General features: G+C 43.1%; 1 protein-coding gene across 2 annotated transcripts in view; it reads left to right on the top strand.

Moving 5' to 3' along the window:
• Nucleotides 1-15,321, top strand: part of AUTS2 (activator of transcription and developmental regulator AUTS2) — a 760,738-nt gene that overhangs the window by 189,773 nt on the left and 555,644 nt on the right. For both annotated transcript variants that reach the window (XM_032200715.1, XM_032200714.1), the window contains exon 2: nucleotides 6,167-6,376. In XM_032200715.1, the coding sequence (XP_032056606.1) occupies nucleotides 6,167-6,376 (210 nt within the window). The remainder of the gene's footprint in view (nucleotides 1-6,166; nucleotides 6,377-15,321) is intronic.

The raw sequence follows: 15,321 nt of genomic DNA, 5'->3' as shown, positions 1-15,321 counted from the left end.
GTAATTTAAATCAGCAGCACCTGAAAAGGAACCTTCTGTTTATCAATGATATTGTTAACAAATGATTTTGGGATGGCGAATCAAAGCAATCTCTTTGCTACAGAAGCTCTTTTATAAAACATATCTCAAGCAGACAGCAACTTGCTTTTCTATTGTTTTGCCTTCATCTGTAATCACCACGTACAGTCCTGCAGCCTGGTGCAGCGTTTCATCTTCCGTCTGTTGCACAACCTTTTTTTTTGCACAACGCTGAACCACTTTGTTTTCAGATTTGAGAGATGCAGGAGGCAATGGATTGTAATTTCATGAAAACCAAACAAACAAAACAAGATGAAACCTTTCCGCAGAGGTCTAGCAACTTGAAGAAATTGCTGGGATTAGTGAACGGGCTGCTCTGCCCAGAGTGGTTGACATCGTGGCTCTCTTCACTGATCCCACATGTCCTAAAATACCATAATTTCCACTCTTTTAGAGTCCATTTCTCTTTTGCACAACACTTTATACCTGCCTTCCTTTCTCCCTGGTGGTGTTTTAAGAGTTTTTGCAATTTATTTCCCCCAAATAAATGCTTTTGAGGAACTATTTGTGCATTCAGAAGAAGGCACAGTGTGTTTAGCTATCTTATCTGGAGGGAAATGAATGACTGTTCTAAACATCTTATTTTATTTTCTGATTTTGAAAGATTGCAGGGACCAGTTACTGCCTTGTTTTCAGACCTCTACGTCTTGTTGCTGCCAGAAATAAAATGACGAAATACAAAGTTAGAGAGGGGGGCGTTGAAGTCTTTAAGACATTTCCATCCATCAGCTTTAAAAATCCTCTCCAAATGTAATAGAAAGCACCGTATGAGTTGATGAGGACCGCTGAGATCTGCGGGCAGGTTTGGTAGCTCTCTGCCTGGCTTCGTTTCCCATTTCTGAGGGGTTTTGTGGCTCAGGTTGTGCAGCTGTGTGCGTGCTGCTGTCAGCAGCCAGCGGTACCGCTGCGAGCCGAGCTGCAGGACTTCGCTCAGCTGCGGGCATAGCCCTCTTCACTGCTTGCAAACTAAACTTTTGTACCACGTTGTCTCAGCAAATATAGAGGTGCTGCTTTGGTTCTGTGCACTGGTTCTGGTTCCTTCTGCTGTTGGAGGAGGAACCTTCTGAGTTGCTGATGATGAGTGCTGGTGTCAGGCTTGTAGGGTCTGAGTAGTGCTTGGGGGCAGACTGATAGGCTCAAGGTGGTTTTCCGAACTACTTGTATTGAAGGGAACATTGACATCTCGTGACTGTATAATATTTTGAGGTGTTTAAGTGAAGTCTCTTCTTTCATTGTACCTATCTTTATTACTGGGGTGAAGCATGAACTGTTAGGCTCAGGCACAAAACTGTTGTGGACTAGCAAGAACCTGGGGAACAAATAATTGGAAGGTGGTTGTAGCCTTATTACTTATTATACTTTTTTACTGGTTGTAGCCGGTTATTACTTATTATACTAGCTCTGCACAGCAATCAACTTGTAGAGAAAAAAAATTAATACCTGGTGTCATGTTTAGCATGAATTTGGAAAGTAAGTTCTTGCACCGCTGGGATCAGACAGGCAGGCCGTAGCGATGACTTAGGACAGCTGAGGCTTGAAATCCCCGAGCAGTGCCTGAAATTTTCACCCAGAGAAGTGCCTGCGGGGCATTTGCTACACAGTGCACTCACAGCGTTGCTCTTGATCAAGCATTCCTACAGGAAAATGCTCTGATGAGGAGTGGAATGGGGCTTCTGGTGTCCACATGTATTTTTATTTATTTATTTTTGAGTATTCGTCAGAGGGAAGGGGCCAGGAGGAGAGGGCAGCTCGCACTGGGCTGGCTCTTGGTGAGATTTGTGGGAGCGAAGCACTGCTCAGCTGCCACTGAGGATCTGGTGTGTAATTAATAAGCTGTCATGTACATAGGAGGTAGATGGACTCTCCTGAAATAAATAAGGCAAAGCTGCCTGAAAGCCTAACAGTTGATGAGAATGCAGTGTGTCCTTCAAGCCTCCTACCTCTGGAAATTATCTGATGTACCCAAGGAGGCTGCTTCTCCTCCCTGCACCGAATGCAGGGCTTGGATTGAAATTGTTAATATTAATTGGGGCGGAGATGATTGCGGTGCCACCCCACCAGGCTTCGGCAGCTCTCCTGCTCGCCGACGTCGCGGCAGGAGCCCTTCAGCACGGGCTGCTCTCTGCTGCGGCACGTACAGCGGCATCGGGCTGATTAATGTGCCCAATAGAAGGAAAACAAATGGATTTTTTTTTTTAAGATTATACGGTACATTCATAAATATTAATGCACTTTTTTATGGAATTGTATGTAATTACATATTTATACATTTAAGTCACCTTCTTGATACACTTAAGGCACTTTGCTGATGAAAGATATCTCTGAGTAAGATGGTTTTAAACCATGCCTAATATGTTTGTATGATTTATTTAATAATGTGTGGGTTTGTGTGCTGGGAGAAGAGGAGGAAAGCCTACATTAAAGTTGGAATGTGCCGTTCACAGGGCATGCTGCTTAGCTTGAATCAGCTCTGTGGGTAGCTGCTGAGAAATACGTCTCGACATGAAATATTACTACATCTCCTTATCTATGTAGATAAGGTCTGTGCAGTCCTGTCACCTTAGAGTAATTACAGCTTATTACTCTAATCATGATGATGCCTGAAGTCCGTAATTAAGATTGTGCTGGCTAATGTACTAGCACACGGCATGGTACAGCTATTGTCCTGTCTAAACAACAGAAAGATAAAAATTGGATGAGGGAGAAAGGGCAGAAAATGGGGAAGTGATTTATGCAGGGCCGCCCTCCCAGCCAAGCACTGCCTCTGCTGAACCTGCCTCCGAGAGGGCAGAACCCACCCGGCCCGTTCCTTGTCCTCCACGGCCTCCTTCGTGCCCTCAGGCGTGGGGATCAGCCCGAGTGCTATTTGGGCTCATTCCCGTGCCTCCTATCCGCCTGTCTCTAAGCTTCTATTCAGTTGTGGTCCAGTCTCCAGCTGAAGAACTGGGGGGAAATATATCTATATAGTACTTTTTTTTTTTTAGGCACTAAATCGTGTATCTGTTGCAAGCAATGAGAGGCTCTAAGCTTACAATTCAATAATACGAGGTTTTGACCCTGTAATTTTCTCTGCAGAAATGTCAGCTGGTGAAAAGCAGCTGGCAGTTCTGGAGGAACTTGGTTGTCTAAACACCAGTCTCCGTCTAAATTTCATAGTAAAGCCATCCGCCAAAGTACTTACAGCCAGTTTTCAGGATTTGCAGAATGGGGAGCTTTGTGTTTTCAGAGCTCCCTTTCTTCCCTTTAGCCGTGAGCGGAGCAGACATCTTATTTTCTGGAGATTTCTGCAAATTGTTCCTTCTGACTTGGAAGGTGCATTTTCGTAGAGACTGTACAAGGCTTTGTGACGTCGGTGCTGCTCGTCTTTGTTGCAGGTGTATATGCTGATTTGCTCATCCCAACTCTTACATGAGCCAAACTTTGCTTTAGTTTTATGTGAACTATCATGAAACTTTATGAAATCACTGGTGGGGTTGTCTGCAACATGGGAGTCTTATGGAAAGGTTATCCTAGATATGCCTATAGTCTTCTGCAAAGTTTGACCCATCTTGCACCCTTTGTAAAGCTAATGGGAGCTAGTAATTTCTTGATGGCAGTGTTATCCCCATTAGACATTTTATAAGCTTCTGGAAACCTGCCACTGTTTCGTTTAGATCCATAGCTGCAGGAAAAAAAAATAATCCACAAAAGCTATTTAATCATTACAGGGAATATATATTTATATATATAGTTATATATATATGTATTTTTTTTTTCACAGAAAGATTCTTTTTTTTTCTTTTTCTTTTTACTCCTTCAACCTTTCACATATAAAGTGAATCCTTTTAATAGCATTTCTGTCTTGCAATATGAGCTATGTTTGAACAGAAGTCCTGTGCTGGTATAATGTGCTATTCATAAAGCACTGGATTTTTTGATACTAATCTGAAGAAAATAATCATAGCAGCGCAGTGATAATTATCTTTAGGCGTGTATGTGTTCTCTGATAAAATACCTCCTTGTTTCAATGTGGAGCACTGGACAAGATGTAATCCCAGTGCTTTTTTCTGCCTGGAAGTTGCTGTGTGGGAAGGGCAGCATCCCTCACTTTTTCTAGGGATGTGGTTTAGTGGTAGGTACTGGTGGTGGGGGGATAGTTGGACCAGATGATCTTGGAGGTCTTTTCCAACCTCAGTGATTCTGTGATGCTATGATTCATGTTACATTGCAGCAGGACGGGGCTGAGCACCATCTGGGTGAGGTGCTCCATGCTGGCTGTGCCAGAGGTCAGCGGCTCCACATAGCTGCTGTTGCTGCTCTTTTGATGAAGAATTGGAGAAATTGGTACTGCAGCGTGTGAGAACTTGCCTTGATGCATGGAGGCCGTGTATGTAAATCTAGAACCTTTCTAGGAAGGGAGACAAGAGGAGTGCTCCAAAAAGTCACTCTTCTGTTGGTATTTTGGCTTGGGCTTGTGCAGCAGGATCTCCTACCCTGTGCATAGTACTGATCCCTTTTTAATAGCCAGAGCAACTGAGAAGAGACACAGTGTTCTGGAAGTACTGATCCTGCTTTATACCTATGGATACTAGAGATCTTTTTATGAACTTGGATAAGGCTCCTAATTTTTCTGTTATGAATAACACTGTGAAGAAAAGCTTAGGATATTTCCCATGGTGTTTTGGGCAAAGAAAAGTTAGAATGAGAGTCTTATAGCTTCTGTTCCTTACTCCCGTTAATGCTTGTAAAATTATTCTTTTTATCTACTATCAAATTTGAACATTGACTGTCTTCAGTTTAATTAATCATCTCACTGGTTTTAGTTATGAATTTTGTGAAGCTCTTGTGCATTTGGGAAGCATTCTTTAATTAAAGCCAAACTGATTTTTGCTCTTAGGCATGCTTTTTTTTTTTTTTTTTTTTTTTTTATTGAAATATGGCATAATTTGAATTATATTCTCATGAACCTGAGTCTCTATGTGACACAGTGACCAACCAACCAATTTCTTTCTCTCAGCTTGTCCTGCTCTCAGGTATAATATTAAGTGACAATGAACAGAAAGATGGAGGCTTAATAAGATCCCACAGTACTTTATGGTAGGATATGGAGAGTTTTAGTCAAAGCTGCCAGGCACGTTAGTAGAGAATACTTACAGTATTAGGCTTTTTAAACAATATGTCAGTAAGTAGGAATACTCTAGTATTGTTGAAGTTCTTGGAGTAAATGGGATTCAGCAGATTGTATTCATTAAATGCCCAGTTTGTGTTGTAATTTCCACCTTTCCAGTACCTTCTAATTCTTCTCTCCCAAGGACCCGTCAGCCTCCAATTCTTCTGTTTTCCTCTGCCATTGATTTTGTGTTATTGGAAAACTTGTTTTCAAGTAATATTTATTTAAAACAACAACAAAAGAATTCAGTGTTGCAGGGTATCAGTAAGAAAATACAGTAACTGTAGGCTAAGTGACAAAACTTGTGCTTTTGACTGGAGTGCTTTTTGTAGACTGACATTGATTCTGGAGTTGAAAGAAAGGTCAGTTACAAACTTTTCAAATACAAACATGAGGTTTTTGTTTTGTTTTGTTTTCCTGAAATTTGGAAGCCTTCTGCTTAGGGCAGGCTTGAGGAAAAGTCCACTGAAGTCAATTGAGATTCATTGGCTCTAAATGGGCTTTAGGTCAGCTCTGCCATGTCCTGTCAAATACAAGAAATAAGTCAAAAGAAATGTGAAAGGCCATGGCTTGTTTAAATCAAAGGCAATTGTTAATTCAAACATTATAAACATATGCTGTCTTCTAAATGAAAGCTCACTTGATGCATGAGATGCCTGAGAGTTACATGGTTCATGGTATGAAACCTAAAGGAGTACGTGTCTGTGCACTCAGTATTACAGATCTTATTTAGTGTGTGGCTATCTTTTGATTACCTGGGCACCAGCGAAGACTTTTTTTCTTTTTCTGGTGTTTGTTGCATTGCCTTGAAAGTGCTTAGATAGTCACCTGGAAATTGCTGCCTCGAGCTGCTGTGTAAAGGTGCGGAGCCATATCTTAATCAATATCTTAATCACTGTGTTTTTCTTCTCTTCCTTCCCCTGTTCCCTCCCTCTGCAGAAGGACGTAGCTCTGAAGCCTCAGGAACGTGTGGAGAAGCGACAGAATCCTCTAGCCAAGAAGAAACGGGAAGCACTTACCAATGGGCTGGCGTACCTGCCGAAAAAGAACAGACTTCACCACCACCAGTACAGCTCCGACCGAGAAAATGATCGTAATCTTTGTCAGCACCTTGGGAAAAGGAAGAAATTACCGAAGGGCCTCAGACAGGTGGGAGAGAAGTTATCTGTTGCGGGGAGGGAGGGCTTTGACTGTTGGCCCATGGTATGTAGAAGTGGATTTCTCGTTTTGTGGGATTGCTGGTTTGTTTTGACCCCTTCAAAGTTGTTGTGCTGTTTGGCTCTCAGGTGCCACGTTGTGCTAACTCCTGGTACAGGAAGAGATTAACCAAGCGGGAAAGAGAGTAGCTTGTTGATGTTAGAGCTGAGCTGATTAATGAATGCCCAAAGGTTGGAAAGGGCTTCGCATAGGCTGGTTGCGAGACTGTCAGGGCAAACAAATGTGGTGTGTGTGCCATGTTGCTGTGCCAACTCTGTGCTATAAATATGCCTTCTTGTCTTTAGTCTATGCGCACAGAAGGATACAACCCTCTCTGAACATCAAGGGCAAGGTGAAAGAATTGTGAGACGGGCAGCTGTTAATTAAGACAAAACTCTAAGGCTGATTACAGGTGCAAGGAGCTCATTTGTAGGATGTCAGTGGTACCAGTGTGAGATCTTTTGGGTTACTAATCACCCACCTGTAAGCAAGAACTTCCTACCTTCCCAACACTGGCAATATCTGACAGCTATAGCTGAGGTATACGTGTGGCAAATGGGCATGTAACATCCATGATTACAAAGCTTGATGCTGGAAATTTCGGTCTCAGCATTGTGTTTCTTATGCTCTTTAAAAAAAAAAAAAAGAAAAAAATGTGTGGCAAATTTAATTCCTCTGAGAATAATTGTCATGTTTTGCTTTTTTGATGAGTAAATATTGATGTCTCTTGTGTATTGGTTATATACAGAAGACTAAATTAGAGCTTGGGCATTTTAAGCATAGCGTGTTCCTATATGGTCATTTGGCTCATTGTCTGCAAAACTGAAGTCTAAAGTAACGATAAAGAGGCCACCTTTGGCCTAAATTTGAATGATATCAACGGGTCTTCATCCAAAATTTATGCATTTAATGGAGATAGTTGATACTCTTTGAATGAATCTTCATCTTTGGTAGGTGAAAGCCAAACATTGCTTTGCAGAGAAATTTATAGACAGTAGTGAGAATTCACTGCTTCTCTTTGTGTAAGCGCAAGGAAATGGAAAAAACTTTGAGAAGGATGAGTTCGTTGACTTATGTTCAACTTTGATAATCAGTTACAGAAGCTGGTAAAAGGTTTTTCATATTTTTAAGCTTATTGTGCATATAAACTACATACACTATAGTGAACTTCAGCTGTGCAAGCACATTGTAAAATGCCTATTCTACGCTCCCACTCCTGTAAAAGATATTTCTGCTAATTTTATTTTATTTTGTATTTCTAAGGGATGTTGGGAAATTGTTGTAGAGATTTGATGCAATGGCTATAAGTAGTTACTGAAGGTTGCTCTATTTCCAGACGTTTTCTGTGTTCACCTACACCTCCTTCACTCTGTTCCTTTTCAGTATGTCAAATGGTAAATATATCTGCTTTGTGTAGTAGGAACTGGCCTTCGGAAAAGCTGACTTTTTGCACTATTTGATTCCCCTGGCATAGCCTACTGTCAGGTGAAACCTTTCTTCCTGGTACTTAAGCAATGAAGGAATCAGCCAAGCTGCTGATGGAGGTTATTTGTGAGGTTATGTTTTTAAGAATAAATATACGCTGGCTTGGAAGGTATTGAGTTGACAAATGTCATGGAAAATGGTTTTCCTTTTAGCTGATAAATCTGAGTACTCTGCTTAATTCCTGAGGGATAAGGCTGAAAGGAAATAAAATATCTTGTTCAATATAAACTTAATACGTTTGGTAGGGGTACAGCTCCTTAGATAAGAACATTTTAGTCTCTCAAACAGTTTAGGTGCTGACAAATCCAAATGGCTTTGGCACTTAGACTCAGGGGAAAAAAAGATGTCATGGGAAAGACTATAAAGCTTATTTGAAAAGACACACCCACAACCTTTATATATATTTATGGTAAGTATTTTCTGTCTTTTCTTTAAAGACACCTGGCAGAGACCCTGAAAAGAGGAGGAGCATGATGAGTTCTGATAATGATTTATCTCCTCTGATCATGTAACATCTTTCCTCTGAGAATGACTCTCAGACATGTTCTTGCTTGGAAGTAAAGTTGCTTGTCAAGGTTGTCAGATGAGAACTAGTCAAGAACTGGACCTTCTGCTGTTTTGTGCTTGGCAAAGTAGGAAGGTCTAAAGCCAATCTAAATTTTGTAAACTTCTGGATATATATGGGAACTTTGCCATAGTAAGGCTCTGTATTTTAGATGTAAGCAATGTATCTTGCTCCTGTTGTCCCCAGAGAAATCCCGAATTGTCACATGTGAGTATTAGGGTTGTGCAGCAGGATGTAATCTGTGCCGTAACTTGCATTCCTGTGGTGGCACGCAGCCTGGGCTGTGGTCTGTCCCTGTTGGGGAACATTTTATACCTGGAGATCTTGTTTGTCATTCTACCAATAGTTAACAGCCCTGTCTGATACGCCTTTCTGTGAAATCTGTTATCTGCTGGCAGTAACTCTCAGATGCAGGATTTACAGTATGAAGCTCTCTCATCAAACAGATTTAGTTGAAGTCGGCTACTGGAAGGACTGTTAATTAATTTTCAGAAAAAACCCTTGCAGTATTCATGCAGGTATTTATCCAGCTATGCTGAAATGCCTACAGGTTTATTGAAATCCAGAAAATGTGAAACTATAGGTTAATTAAGGCTCATATATTGCTAGAAAGAAGACTTTTGAACTCTGCTTTGTGAGCTTTTATAAATGTACGTATCAAATACCTCAAGGAAATTTTATTTGGTGTTAAGCAAACATAAGACTCATCAGAATATTTCTCCAGCATTTTCAATTTCATTTCCTTTACATTAATTGGTAGATGGCATGTTATTATGTATTTTCTTTTTTAAAAAAATCATGTGGAAACATTGAAGTGAACATTGTTAAATTAGAAAAAGGGTGGCACAAAATTTTAATGGTTTTTAATGTGGTGTTGTTCCTCAAGGTTGGAGCAGAATGGGCTGCGCTCAGAAATGCTGAATGTGGTTGTGGCAGGCGAGATGAGTGTTTTGATAGCAGGAGGGAAGGATCGGTTTTCTGTGTTTTAGAAAGAAGAAAAGACACTGACTTGCTGCCTCTGCCATTTCCTCTGTTGCTTTTTTTTATCACCTCTGCAGGGAGATTCATATACCTTGTTGTGGAAGAGGATTGCCTGTGCTTGTACATCAGTGATCAGCACGCAGGGCCCATGGTGCATTAGCTGGTTTATGTACGAGCTTTACATAGGAGACCAATGCTGTGAGGCTCTACCATAACTGGAGGAATCCCAAACCACTTGCAGAGGGTTGAGTCCCGATCCCAGACATTGTGTGAGCACAAAGAAGGAGACAGGCTGGTGGGAAGGGGCAGAAAATGAATAAAGACAGGAAAAGCGGTGATGGGGAGATGATGATTTAAGAGGTAAATTTCAGTGAGATAAGGGAAGATAAGAAGAACAGCAGAAGAAGACCCATGTATTTCTGAATCTGACAGTCATCAACAACAAGCGTTATGAACTGTGCATTAGCGTTAACCTGGTAGTCCATTACATAAATCGATTAAAGGGGAGGGAGAGAGGGAAGTATTGAAGGTTTTCCTTCTCAGAATCAAGTCCAAGATGCCTTTGGCAGTCTGGCCCTGAACCTATACATTTGAAGTTTGAGACTGCTGAGGCTTGATGGCTGATCTGGATGGTGGCTCTCCTCCCGTCCTCACTGCCTGCAAACATCGTGTCGCTAATTGTTCCGGATTCAGTTGCAGCACACTTGTCCTCTGGTGCCCGTGCGCTTCAGTAGTGCAGCGAACTCCTGGTGCCGAGGGTGAAACGGGCGTTGCGTGAGCCACATCTAATCACACGTGCGGTCAGGAATGGCTTTTGCACGTCCTTAGACAAGCCTGTACATGGCAGGTAATGAGTGCGAAGCGGGAGGTGGGTGCGAGCGGTGCGGTTTGTGGCGACACTGGTCGGGAGCTGAGCAGATGGGTTTGATTGTCACCGGCAGCGCGATTCCAGGGAGAGCTGACTGTGGTGACAAGCGATTTACAATGTGCTATTTACAGTTTGGGTTTGCAGTCTCTCAATGACATCTGAGTGCTCTTTAGCAACTGCTTTCATTACTGCTTTTCTAAGAGCTGCTAATTGAAAATGAAATTGTGGGTGGGCTTTGGGAGTGAAATAGCAGCTACAAGTATTATAGGCAACCATGTAGAACTGTTTAATTTCTTTTGACTCCCAACTTGCAGCTTTGTGCAGCAGCAAGGGAAAAAACGCATATACATTGGTACAGTTCGAGGTCAGATACCTTGGAAATACCATATAAAACATGCATGCACCCATAATGAGTGACAAAAGCTTGAGTCTCCATTTACACAGCTGCTGTGATTTGGGGTTACTTCGCCAGCAGCCAGTGGATTTAAGTGACTAAAACTGCTGAAGATCAGGAAAGAACCCAGACCTTGAAAATAACTCGGGTAGCACAGTAGAGGGGTTTGCAAGCTGGGCTGCATGCATTTAAGCTGGTTGGAGCTGAAGAAAATATTGTTACTGACGTGCAGGGCATGGGGCGCACACCCAAGGAGTGGTGTCGGCTCGGCATAAGGTCAGCAGCAGCCCTGCCTTGCAGAAGTGGGAACTGAGATGATGTTTTTTTCCATCTTGTTTGTGAAGAGTGGTATTTTTTTATTTCAAGCACCAGCACAGCCACTTTGAAATTACTAGGTTTGCTGTTTGTGTTGCAACCTACACAGCATGGTTTGATATGTGCAAGTGTTGCCAAAAGGTTGAAGAAACCCGAAGCAAATGTCACAAGCCACAGGGTTTTTTGCAGGAGCGCTGTTCTAATGACACTTTGTCTGCAGAGCTTTGGTTTTGTGTCATTCAAGGGTAACGTTGATTTGGATTTGCCAATCTACCTTATTAAAGGCATTTCATTTGAAAATCTAACTATGAAATTATGGAAACAATCAAATTATAGAAAGGGTAATATTCTGGTAACTGTGCTTTGGAGCTGCATAGGCAGTGCGAGTGGATGGAATGATGTGGGAGGAGGTGCTCCTGTGATGAAGGGAAACGTAGAGCTATTGAGAGCAGCCAAGGTGTTGCAGGATGGAAGAGGAGGAGCGTGGTTTTAGGCGGGGGGCTGGAGTGGGATTAAGTTATGGGCACAGCAGAGCTGTGCTTGGGCCCAGGCTAGTCAGTGTGGGTTTTCAGAGGGGTTTTACAGAGAATGTACCCAGAGAGGTGCCTGTTGGGTGAGGTGACTCTGCCCGTGTCTGCTGGCTCAGCATTACGCAGCCCACAGCCCATCGTTGTGCTGGGATCAAACTGAGCGCTCCCTACCAGCCTGCAGCTCCGTCACCCCTGCAGGGACGTCGTGCTTTGCTTTGCCTGCGCTCAGTGTGTGGGTGTCTGCGTGAGAGGACGTGTGGGCCACAGCTCAGCTGCTGCTTGGTTTCCCCCTCGGAAACCACTGTCGGCTCAAACAGTGCTCAAAGTACAAGCATTTTGTGATTCTCAGCTGCTGCTTGCTTCTGCTCAGAGGCCACACAAATCTCCAGCTGCACTTAACCTGCAGTCACTGCATCCAGCACATCATCTGTGAAGGCACACAGCTGCTTGAAGGCGTCCAAACAACTTCTGAGCCCTGATAAAATAGAATTTAGCTCAGTGGGCGCAGAAAGGGTTGTTGGCCTCTGGAGAAAGGACTCAAAAATTGTGTTGCTTTGTGAGCCTGTTCTGCACTGCGCCTCCCCCCAGGGTTAGTGAAGTTCCTGAAGAGGCCCTGTGAATTCCTTGAAAAAGCACACACGTGACATGAGATCCAGAGCTGCTCACAAGACCGAGCGAGGGATGACAGGATGCTGCTAACATCTCCCAAGCGGCGCGATGAGCCGTGCTTCGTGGCACGCCGAAGCAAACACCTGCGCTCATTGATCAGCCGCTCCGAGGAGCTGCCACTTCACTAAAGATTTGCCTGCAGTGACGTGTCGCAGGCATTGCCCCCCCTTATAATCACCAGTTTCACCTGCAATTTTTCAATAAGCTATTGAATTACACCTCTCTAAATGATACACTGCAAATCCAGCGGGTCCTAATTGCTAATGATGGTTCTGGAAGACTTTCATTTGACTGTAATTAGGTTTGCAAGCAATCAGCTGCCCTTATCAGAATTGAAAACACATATAATGTAAAATGCAGGCTGGTGGGAACAGAGCGTTTTCTTAAAAGGAGGAGGGAAGAGGAAGATGTTTTATTAGCAGAAGCTGTGACATATTTTAACACCTTGAAAACATCATGTGTGAAATTAATTCTGTTCAGTATTATACCATCTGGCAATGTTATTGTTCTGTATATATTGCTATGTAAAGTGCGCTTCCTTCATCTGGGTATGAGCTTGTGTTTGAAATAGTAATCGTGAGTCAAATTGATTACTAAGGATGTTATCCCTGCTAGATAGGTTAAAAATACACATTGGGAAATCCCATGGACTCAAAATGGCTTCTCTGTGGAGAGTTTCACTTGCAGGGTAGATGCCTCTGGAAGAAAAGGGCCCTGTTTTCCCCATGTGCATGAGTATTTGTGCCCAGAGGTGAGAGAAACTGTATCCCGGGGCTGTTCATTGAATCTGGATTAGAAAATGTCTGCATTTTTGACTCAGCCCTGTGATAATTGTTTAATAATACACTATTGTTTTGATCCTATCTGTATGCTCCTGCATTAAACATTCTGCTCAGGGCCTCTGGTGGAAGCTAACAAGCACGAGCTTCTTGCATCTTCAGGCTGTGGTGTAGGCACAGAAGAGTGTATGCTTGAAGCCTGGCTGCAGTCTGGTGTCTGCCCATTCTGGCTGAAATATCAGTGGTTTGGTAGGGTGGATGGTCTCTTAAGCAAGACTTGGTTGTACATGTTCATTCCTGATGTGGTCACAGGTGTAATTATTTGGAGAGTGTTACTCTAGATGGTAGAGCTTGTGCAGCTAAGGAGGGGTGTGGAAGACCTTAGGTCGTGTCTGGGAATAAGTGGTGGAATATTACTGTCTCCTATGTTCCTCTGAAGCCTGCGCTGTGAGCTGATTGCACCTGGGATGTGGCAGAAAGGGTTTCTCTGCTCATCTGCTTTCCTCTCCCATCGCAGTTGTGTTGCGGGTGATCAGGCTTGCAAGAAAATGAGCGATGTTGGCATGTTTTTATTTCTAATGCAAATTTTGCCACTGATTTGTGATCCATCCTGCTGCATCTCACTTTGTGTTTTGGCTCTGGCTTATGCAGCTGTGAAGCAGAGCTGCCAGGGGGACCTCACAGGGTGTGACTGGGTTGTCCCTGCAAGGTGGGGGCTTGGGGACAGGCTGTCCCCACCCTGCTGCAGCCCAGGCAGTGCTGCCGGGAGAAGGAACCGCTTTGTGTACCACTCGCTCCCCACATCGAGTGTAGCAGGAACTCCCAGCAAATTCCAAACTGGAAAAAAAAAAAAAAAAAAAAAAGGATTAGAAGCAGTGGCTTTTTAGGTTAACCTAATTATGTTAATCAATTAGGTATCTTGAGAATAATAGTGCAAAAAAGAAAAAAAAAAAAAATTACTGTGCATGGAGCAGTTACTGTCTCCCAGGATTATCTTTTTCCTTTTAATGTTGGCACCCTACTTTAATTGAAAACTTAAATGATTATTAAATGTGCTGTATTGGGAAGTTAACCATATTTTAAATGTGTGATGCAATCAATTGCTGTCTTGAAAGTTCCTAAGCATGTTACCAAGAAGGAATTAAGCAAAAAATTAATTTTGACTGAGGCTGCTTGGAGATAAATTAGACTCTAGTTTAAGTGATGGTTGAATTTGTTATTTAGACAGTGTAATAAACTGACCATATTGAATTAAAAAATATGTCTTAGGGCATGTAGAAGGAAAAAAAATATATATATATATACACATACAGACACACTTGGTGTTATCTAAATAGCTTGAATCCAAGGCAAGGCTTCTGACCTGTAGATTTGCTTGCCTATTAACTGGAAGCACAGCAGTTCATCCTGAGGTTGGTAGTGAAAAGAGCCAAGTGTTGAAGACATGTTGCTTATCTCCTTTTTCCCCACAAACTCTGTGCTCCCAGAGGGAGGAGGTGTCAGAGTGATGCACTTAATTGCGGTGCAAGCACTGGGGCCTAGGGATGGTGGGGCAGCCTCGGGAGGGGTGTCAGGCCCTGGCGTGGTGCTTGGACGTGAGTACGGCCCTTGTAGCACAGGTCTGGCTCCAGAGCGCTGTAACTCTGTGTCATGGGCATGGATCTAGGCCGTGTGTTTGGAGAATCAGGTGATTCCTTGAATTATGGAAGCAGGATGCATCCCTGTCTCTTTGTAAGTGAAGGGCAGTGCGGCTTTTGCAGCTGGCCTGTTACCGCCTGTCTGAAGAGGAGGCAGGCTGTGGCTTCCCTAGGCCTGAGCAGCAGCAGTTTGGCTGAGATGTGTGAGCAGCAGAAGTAAATGGAAGAGTGAGTGGCAGCGTTACCCACAGCCTGGTGAGCTAAAGCCGCATAAGGTACAGGTACAGAGCTTGTGCGGCCTGCAGGGCCTGCGGCGCCATCCCGGAATTGGAGCCTTGGCCATGCAGGTGAGTGGATTGCCAGCCATCCTGCTGCTTGTCTCATTTTGGCAAAAACAACCTCTGTGTGTGATCCTAAAGCTCAGAACAACGATTCTTCTGCAGCCCCAAGGGGGCTGTTCTCTGCTTTCTGTGGATTCCCAAGTCAGAATTTTGCATTTTTATAAAAATAAGGCATTTTTTTGTTTGTACCAAAGCCCACTGAAATGGAACAAACCTTCTAAATAGAGTTCCCCTTTCCTGTGTTTGACCCTTTTTCATAGTTAATGAACCACGTTTGCTGGAACGGCCTCAGTTCTGTTTGTTATTAGCAAGGTGTGACATAGCTTCAATTTT

This window comes from Aythya fuligula, chromosome 20 (assembly GCF_009819795.1).
Source record: "Aythya fuligula isolate bAytFul2 chromosome 20, bAytFul2.pri, whole genome shotgun sequence".
NCBI lineage: Eukaryota > Metazoa > Chordata > Aves > Anseriformes > Anatidae > Aythya > Aythya fuligula.
Note: the sequence above shows the minus strand (reverse complement) of the source record. Positions and strands in the feature narration are given on the sequence as shown.